Below are 8,586 nucleotides of genomic sequence, written 5' to 3' on the forward strand. Positions count from 1 at the left end.
TGAACGGGAGATGGCAAGTCGGAGGGAGAAGGTTAGCAAGCTGGTTAAGAAGAAACATAGTAGGCAGCGGGAGAGGGAGAAGAAGCGGAGGTATCGACAGCGCAAGAAGGCCAAGAAGGTACTTGTCTGTTTTACTTCGAGTTTGGTGTTTTGTCACTAACCATCGTTTCCAGGAGGCTCTACAGGCTGCAGCCTCTGATCCAGGAAACACACAGGCTCTTGTCCAGGTCGAAGGCAACAACCCCACCACAATTCCTATCACACCTGACGACACACGACCTTTCCGACTCTTCAAGGAGCTCGCTCGCCAGAGTCGTGATAAGCGAGGACGGAAACGCAAAAACCCACCATCGAGTGCCACGCGCTACAACTGGATCAACCCGGCCATCTTCCAACAAATCAGCACAGCGGCACGCGAGGTTGGCCCGTCGATGTCTCCAACTGAAATCGTCAGCCTTCTTCGGTCTCGCAATCCTGCACAGTTCTCCCGGCTCACGGCCCAGGTCATCGGACGATGGATCGAACGGCCCAAGAATGCTCCCGCTCGGTGGAAAGAGAAGGTCCTTGCTCGTGTCAGACTCGGGAACAAGCCTCTCGGACATACTACACGTAGTGGTATTTTGGTATGTCATTCCCTCGGGACTCCGTTTTCCTTACTTTCGCTCATCCAAAAATACGCGTTACAGTCCTTGTTTCCCGAGCTTGTGGACATCATTGTGGCGCAACTCAAATTCCTTCGCGCGGCGGGAATCCCTTTGGACACCACTACTTGCCGTGCCATCATGCTAGCCTTAATCACTCACCACACACCACAGCTTCTTCGCACCACTGTCTCTCGCGATGGCAGTACTTTCCGCTGCTCCAACACATCAGGAAAACCGGTCTCGCCACATAGCAGCCAGCTAAGTCTATGTAGCTGCTGTGGCTCTCCGTAGCCCACACCGGGATTCTGTGGCCTATGTAGCACCCTATAGTCGTCAAGTGAGGTCGTGTCTGTTTGCGAGACACAAACATGCGAGAACGCAGTGAAATGAGTGGCGAAGTAGTACCACTGGCAAATTAGCCCACCGGTGGGTTAATTTGGATGTGGCGTCAGCGTGGCCCCGCTGGCCAAGGCTGGCCATCGCTCCTCGGTGCTCTTACATATGTCATAGCTTACAATCCTCGACAGTCCTCCAGAAGCTCCACTAAGCTCTGATAATTAAACCCTACTACTTGATGATACAGCAAGGCACAAAAATAAGGGATATCATTCGGAAAAGTGTATCAAGGAGGCCTATGATCCTTTCGGAAAAGACTAGAGATAAACCGTAAGACATAAAAATCATCGTGGCGTAAGTATGGATTGAGCCTAAACGCTGTACATTCATCAAGAACATTGTCAGATGTCCAAGTACTGGGTAGGGTATGCGTGGGCGGAATAGGAAGCAAGAGACAACTGCGTACGATATCAGAAAGGGGAATAATGGAAGCGTAACGAGAGTGATTGCGTGTTGAACGCTTGATGGTGTGCATGCCATAGAGGGAGTCAGCATCGCGGAACGGCGTAAACCATTGAACATAGGCAAGTGTCTGCGTGAAGCAGTCAACTCCGTCCGGCAAGCGAAAGATAACCCGAACTTGTCCGACACGTAGACCTATAAAATAGCCCAAAAATTGTGTAAGATGCTAGGCCATGAGTCTGCAAGGTGATGTGCGTACCGTAGAGAGGGTGCCCCTGTGGAAGAGATGACGATGGGGTCTTCTCACGGATGAGAACAGTGTCGTATCGAGCGGGTACCGCAGCGCGAAGACCAGAACGAGGTTGGTGTGGGGTAGCACGAATGGTATCCTTCGTGCGGGTGCTCGAGACAGCGTCAACGAGGGGGAGTTGAAGGTAGAAACGTTTGAAGACAGGGAAAGATGTACGCTGAGTAACGACAGCTGGGAGAGGGGCAAGAGCAGACTGGCGAAGGAAGTCGGAAAGAGTCCATAGGAAATTGACAGCACCGTAACGAGACTCCATATCTGCCACACTCACTCGGAGAGAAGCCTTCTTGGCAATCTTCACAGGTAGCGAAGGGACACTGTACGAAGCGTCGGACAGAGCAGGCATGGAACTTAGCTGTGGCGCTCGTTCAACCTCCGGTGCATCATCTCCCTCCTCGTCCACCTCCTCAGCCTGATCGATAACCTCCTCGTCATCCTGCTCGCCGTCCTCTTCGTCATCATCCGGTATCCTACCTATCTCTGCAACGTATCCTGGAACAGCCCACTGAAGGTATGAAGCATACCAATGCACCGACTCCTGGCGCTCTAACCACCGCGTCATCTGTCGAAGGTATTGCTTTCTATTGGAAGCGCGGTAGCCAAGCTTTGCGAGGTCGATGTGCAAGCGTTCGGTGCCTTCGGTGTTGAAACCATCGGCAGAACCGCGTGAGCGGATAGAGTCGATGTAGTGGCGCATCGAATGGACCTTCGCAATGTTAAAGGCATCGCGGATTCCGAGTTCGATAAAGATCTTCTTATAGCGATGGAAGTCGAGCCATGATGCGTCCATTTCGTCGAGTGATTCGTCAGAGTGCTCCTCGAAGTGTGCATACTGAATAAAGTCGAGCACTGAACGGACTGCGCGAATGACGTTCTCATCGACAGACCCTGCGAGAATGCCGAGGAAGACCTTCTGCATGTCCTTGTACTCATGGCCAGTCCATTGCGACACGAGCGAGATGCCTCGACGGAAGTGGCGAAGCGAGGCATGATCAGGGACTGACTTGTAGCGCGCGTCTAGTTCGTCCGCACCTTTGCCTTTACCCACGACTAGGCTCATAGCTTTTGTCGTCCAACTGACGAGGTGGTCTTTGAAGACCCCCTTGTGCAACTGGTGGAGAATGTCGGGTGTAATACAGGAGAAAATATCGCAGTATGGTAAGTCTATCCAGAAGGGGATGATGGGTTTGAGGCCAAGATCTCGAAAAGCGTCGGTTTTGATCCCGGCAGCCTCTTGCTGGAGGAGGGCGATCGTCTCGTCTGGGTCTCGTAGAACGGAGTATACTGGAGATCCGCGTTCGTTCGTGGCGACTGTGCAGCGAGGGCATTTGCTTTCCTTGACACATGCTACTAGGCACTGCTCTGGATGGTCGGCGATGTAGGCGGCAACTAACGGGTATACAACGCGTACGCCCCCGTCAGCGCAGACCATCCTGACACCCTCGTTTCCTGCATCCACCAGAGGCTGTAGAAGCTTACGCATGCAGCTGTGGAATAGTCGGTTTGCTTCGATTGACCGTCGAGGCTTCGAAAAGCATTCCAACTTCGAGACTGGGATGTACCCAAGAAGGAGAGTGGCACGCTGACTAGGTTTTCGGCGCACCTCCTTCTCGTTATTACCAATGGTAAGATACACCGGCCATGCTGATTTATCCCCACTGAATGTTGACAGCTGAGTTTTGTCGGAAGCGATGATCACAGGCGCGATGGTGGCACCTTCGGCGCCACTCTGAGACAACAAGTCCTATACGATCCGGAGGATCTCGTATAAGCGAACATTATGAAAAGGTTTGGCGGGTAATACTACCAAGGATCAACAAATGCTGACGTACTTGTGTCTCCCACCACCAGTCGGCAGTCCACATCTCTGAATACCGCCGCGAGACTTTCCCCTTCAGCTTCTCGAGGATACGTTCCGGTGCGTAGCGCAATGACTCTTTGAACGCCGGGTTCCCGATGAGCTCCCTGACCAGCTCCACCGGATTCCTCTTCCACAACTCTAGCGCCTCCGTCATAGGCTCGCCTTTCGCGTCGACCAAGTCACCTGTCAGCTCCTCAATCTCGCACTCCCATGTTGGTCCCTTTGGCAAAGAATCGATCTTCTTGAAGAATGACCGTTTGTTGTGGTACGAAGGTGTGGCACCCTTCGAAATCTGGTTGTTACATTCAGACTGGGATATTCAACATAAGAGAGTCGGATGTGCCGTACGTACCTTTCCCAGCTTCAAAAACTCGTCCAATTTTGTCTGGCTGACCGCAGCATCCATCATCCACCTCGCCAACTCCCAATCGTCCAGATCTGCCCAAGGATCCCACGGAGCCTTCCCCGCCTTCTTCTGCTCATCGCGGAACGCCTCGTACTTTGTGTACGCCAGATTCTCCTCAATCACCGACCCAGCCTTCAACGGATAGTCCTGAACCCAACGTCGTCGACGGATCTCTCGAAAATCATCCTCGTCCTCCACCTCTTCCACCGTAACACGCTGTCGTTTAGACGGTCTCTCGTCGGGAGTGGCCTCAGCAGCGTCAGAAGGTTCCCCATGATCATCCGTTGGACGGTCGAAATCGGGAGAATGTGGGCGTGATGGATGCGTAGCTCCTTCGATATCGGATGAATCAGAACTTGAATCCGAGCTCGAGCTGTCACTCGTTGCGTCGTCGTCGAGATCGTTATGACTGTTGTTGAGGCCGGACAGTGATGCAAGGATGTCGGCTTGGTGCTTTTCACGGCAGCTAGGCTCCCATTGGTAGTGACTGCGCAGCCCACTGGTTGTCGAGAGCAGCTGAAAGCAGTATTGACAGACAATTGTGGGGCACATTGTCGACGAGATTATGGATGACGAGCAAGGGTTCAAATAAACTTGGACCTTTCCCTATGAATTTCATCTATTGATAACACGATTCGGAGCACGTTCGCCGTTCGGCGTTGACAGGTCTGCACGTGAGTCATCTGGCCCTTGGACATTTTTGGTTGATTCCGCCACCGACGTGTTCGTTATCTTTTCTCTTGTCTTTGACTTGCTCTTTCGCATCCTCTTCGTCCACGGGTCTATTATGGGCAAGCGCAAGGCTGCAGCTAACGACTCCGGCGAAGAGTACGAACAGCCAGACTCGGACAATGACCAGGATCAATCCTCTTCGGACGAGAACGAAGTCGTCGAACCTGAGCCGGCCCCACGCAGCAAACGAACTCGAAACCCTAGTAGCAAACAAGATGCCATCAGTAAGTTGTCTTCCTATCGTCTTCATGTCTCTTGGGATTCCTTAGCGTTGCTTCAGACAGTGGTACAGAGGCTGCCAAAATCGCGGCGCTTCAAAAGCAGATTGATAAGCTCAGGAAGACTGGAAAGAAGGGGGCTAAAAGTGGTGAGTCGCGAAAGTTTTACGCGTCTTGGTACGATCTGTTGACGTTGTTGATCAAGTGGCGCGTGCTGTTGAAGACGAGAACGACCTTGAAAGCCAAGACGAGGATGATCTGGGCTTGGCAGCGTTCAAAGGCAGCGTACGTCTCTCTCTCTCGTACCATGCTTCTTCATATTGGGATGAATTTGATTCCTTATAGAGCAAGACCAAGGCTGTTATCGTGATGGGTGACACCGGTAGGCCTGAAGGACTCAATATACGCGAAGTCGCTAGGTCCAAGCCCTCCAAGTCGGTCTCAGGAAACGGGCCAGTTCAAGCAGTACAGGCCATTGGCCGACACCGCTCCACAAGTACCCGCCCATTGGAGGTACAGAAAGCAAACGGTAGAGGTACATTTATTGAATATCTTTCACCCGCTCACGCAAACTCATTCATTCGGATATTATTCAGGGCAACAGACCGTTGAAAGCTATCCGGACGGTTCACCGGACATAGCAGTTGACGAAACTGGTCAATATTTCCTTTTTCTTTCTACGGGCTCCGCTATACCTATCAGTCTCACTGTTTTTCTGTGCAGAAACGACTTCCTCATCGCACAAACAGACCACCGGCGCCGCTGAGGCACAAGCGGATCCTGGACGAAACGATGACGGGAGCAATGAAGGTACGCCACACACATGTTTCTTCAATACCTGTATACGCTGATTAACCAGTAGGTGTGATGTAGGTGCGCGGAAGAAGAAGAAGCGAAGTGCGTACCAGCTAAACTTTTGTGCTTTTCGAATAATTTCCGCTTACCCGCCGCTATGTTCTTACACCCACAATAGAGACGACTGACAGCGGGAAGGAGCAGGTACTAACTGGTGAGATACGATCAAAACTCACGCTGTTGATGAACACTCAATCAGCCTGAGATATCTTAGATACCGCGAAAGCAATTCCGCCACCGTTGAATCCTGGCATTAGCCCAACTTCGACTAAAGTGAGGGCGGGCGATTACCCCGACACCGTCAAGCCAATCATACTTGCTGCGGTCAAACGTTACAAGGCGCCGCTGCTCAGCCTTGGTGGGTACATAGCCGACACTGATCGCTTCAAGTGGGCAGGCCATAGCTGGATAGACGAGTGCCGCGAAAGGGAAGCGAACTATACGTCTGATCTCCGTGTCTGCAAAGTTGTACGTCATTCGTTTCGTCTCTCTCTCACTCACTGTCAACCAATCGCATTCATATGCGGCATGGGCCAATCGCAGATCAAGGCCCGCGGCCCAAACATACGTGGTGATGCCATGAAGGCACTTCGTCCCATCGTTGTTGCGGTGTTCGAGTTCAAGTCCCCACCTAAGTACATCAAGAGGAACATCAGGATCTACGAGCATCTGAAGAAGGGCGGCTGGAGTTTTCAGTACAAGGTTCATTCCGTTGTTCCAGGTCGTACGCTCACGCAAAATCTGATGGAGCTACGGGATATTTTGATGCCTAGGATATCGATAATCAATCAGGCTACGCAGAAAGCCCTCACATCGTCAAAATGATCGTTGCCGTTCTATTGGGATCGAGTCGCGATGCCGGTATACTCTACCCAAAGATGTTTAGGCCAATCACGCTTGAATTCCTTGCGTTTCTTTTCACCATGGTAAGTCTGTTTACTTTTTTTGGTTATTCATTGAAGACTGACAGTCTCATCGTGTACTTTACTTGCATACTGTCAGGTCCAATTCTGCATTGAGGAATGGTCTACAGGCCAGTGGAATAGTGCGGAGCTCGACGAGGATGTGCAGCAGCTATGGTACGCTGCACATCTCAGTCAGCTACAGGCTTGGGAGGCCTCCTCCAAGAGAGTCAATCCCGAAAGCGAGTTTTGTGTCAACTATCGCAAGAAGATGTTCGACAAAGCGCTGTACGTCACTTTCATTTCGTACACTTTCTAACTTTGACGCTCATTCTCGTGGTCTCGATGTATCTATATAGGAAGCAGGCAACGTTCAAGCCCAAGGGCGAGTCATCGGGAGCCGGTTTCTCAGTGGAAGCTCAGAAGCGTATCGAGGAGGAGCTCGCTATGAGGACGGGAGAGACGGACAGTGAGGAGGGCAGTGATATAGTGTCAGATTCGGAGCGAGAGATTGACGCCCGTGTGGAACGTAGGCAGGGTGACGGTGCATCTGCACATGGCGCGAACGGTGTTGACGGTGCCGCCGACTCTTAAATACCCAGTTTATTATATCTCTCTACATTGAATATGATCGTTACTACTCTCACGCTCATAATTTGTGGGTGATTCACGAGCAACCGCCATTCAATCGCAAAATACAACGGCCATAGAGCCAATACAGGAAAGCTACGTGGTACTATGGTATAGCTTGCTCTGTACTATGTATCGCTACCGTAGCTTGGCAGGAGGCTACGGGAGGCTACATGACGCTACATACAGGGGGGGCGTGAAATGGGAATATCCAGGCTCTGTAGCCTATATAGGCCTATATGGCCGCCCCCGTTTTTCCTGATGCACCTTTGTGCGCAAATTCGTCTACAACCACCTTCGTTGGGTTCCTCGAGTCTCTACACGTGCTGCTCAGAAGACGCCAGTCGACGCTGAGCAGCAGATATGGGAGCTATTCCTCCGTCTCGCACTCTGGGTCCGCGACGCCGGCGTCCGGCACCCTTCTCTTATCGTCAACTTTGATCAGACGCAGGTAGTCATCGCTGACAACAATGCACACACATTTGCCGAGGAGGGTTCGAAGCAGGTTGGCGTGAACGGAAAGGAAGAGAAACGAGCGTTCACATCGGTCGTCGGCATCTCAGCATCCGGCGATGTCCTTCCCTCCCAGCTCATCTTCAAAGGCGGCTCAGACCGGTCTCTTCCCTCCCCGAGCGCCCCCGCCCGAGACGAAGCTTCGCGCCTTGGGTTCCTCTACAGCTGGAACCCCAACAATTACTGGTCGAGCCTTTCCCTCATGGAGACGTACATGGAGACCATCATTGTGCCATACTTTATGCATCAGAAGCAGCTGCTGGGCTATGCGGAGGATCAGGAATGTGTGGCCATCCTCGACTGCTGGTCCGTACATCGCAGCAAGGAGTTTCGTCACATTGTACGTCGAAGGTGGCCCTGGTTGCGACTGCGATATATTCCCGGCGGTACTACTGGTCTCGCACAACCATGCGACGTTGGAGTTCAGCGGCCGTACAAGTTATCAATCAAACGCTCACAGCTCCAGGACACGGTCGACGAAACACTTAGTCAGCTCGACACCACTGAGGATCCCTCTGCTTTGAGACTCGACACACGCATCGGCACCTTACGTGATCGGTCTGTAGGCTGGGTCGTAAAAGCGTGGAAGGACGTGAATGATCCTGCTTTGATTCGAAAGGTGCGTTCTTCTATACCTTACTCTTACATTTTCCATTTTCGCCATGCTCACTCTCTCCTTTTTGTAGGCCTTTGAACGATGTGAAGTGCGCGGGGGGTTCA

General features: G+C 52.0%; 3 protein-coding genes across 3 annotated transcripts; 2 read left to right on the forward strand and 1 right to left on the reverse strand.

Moving 5' to 3' along the window:
* Nucleotides 1–1,266: 1,266 nt before the first annotated feature.
* On the reverse strand, nucleotides 1,267–3,764 carry STEHIDRAFT_64969 (uncharacterized protein; the record flags this gene model as incomplete). The annotated part of the gene is made up of 3 exons (XM_007308280.1): nucleotides 1,267–1,637; nucleotides 1,702–3,476; nucleotides 3,568–3,764. 3 exons carry the CDS (start codon nucleotides 3,762–3,764, stop codon nucleotides 1,267–1,269), a joined length of 2,343 nt encoding a protein of 780 aa, XP_007308342.1.
* Nucleotides 3,765–4,803: 1,039 nt separating this feature from the next.
* Nucleotides 4,804–7,317, forward strand: STEHIDRAFT_134073 (uncharacterized protein; the record flags this gene model as incomplete). The annotated part of the gene is made up of 13 exons (XM_007308565.1): nucleotides 4,804–4,972; nucleotides 5,029–5,115; nucleotides 5,172–5,251; nucleotides 5,312–5,501; nucleotides 5,563–5,622; nucleotides 5,690–5,776; nucleotides 5,840–5,863; nucleotides 5,940–5,975; nucleotides 6,036–6,289; nucleotides 6,365–6,523; nucleotides 6,595–6,747; nucleotides 6,824–7,011; nucleotides 7,083–7,317. 13 exons carry the CDS (start codon nucleotides 4,804–4,806, stop codon nucleotides 7,315–7,317), a joined length of 1,722 nt encoding a protein of 573 aa, XP_007308627.1.
* A 331-nt stretch (nucleotides 7,318–7,648) lies between these two features.
* STEHIDRAFT_30759 (uncharacterized protein) lies at nucleotides 7,649–8,266 on the forward strand (the record flags this gene model as incomplete). The annotated part of the gene is made up of 1 exon (XM_007308236.1): nucleotides 7,649–8,266. A coding segment is annotated over one exon (618 nt), but the record flags the coding sequence as incomplete, so codon positions are not given.
* Between the last annotated feature and the right edge of the window lie 320 nt (nucleotides 8,267–8,586).

The sequence above is a fragment of the Stereum hirsutum genome (assembly GCF_000264905.1).
Source record: "Stereum hirsutum FP-91666 SS1 unplaced genomic scaffold STEHIscaffold_15, whole genome shotgun sequence".
NCBI classification, from domain to species: domain Eukaryota; kingdom Fungi; phylum Basidiomycota; class Agaricomycetes; order Russulales; family Stereaceae; genus Stereum; species Stereum hirsutum.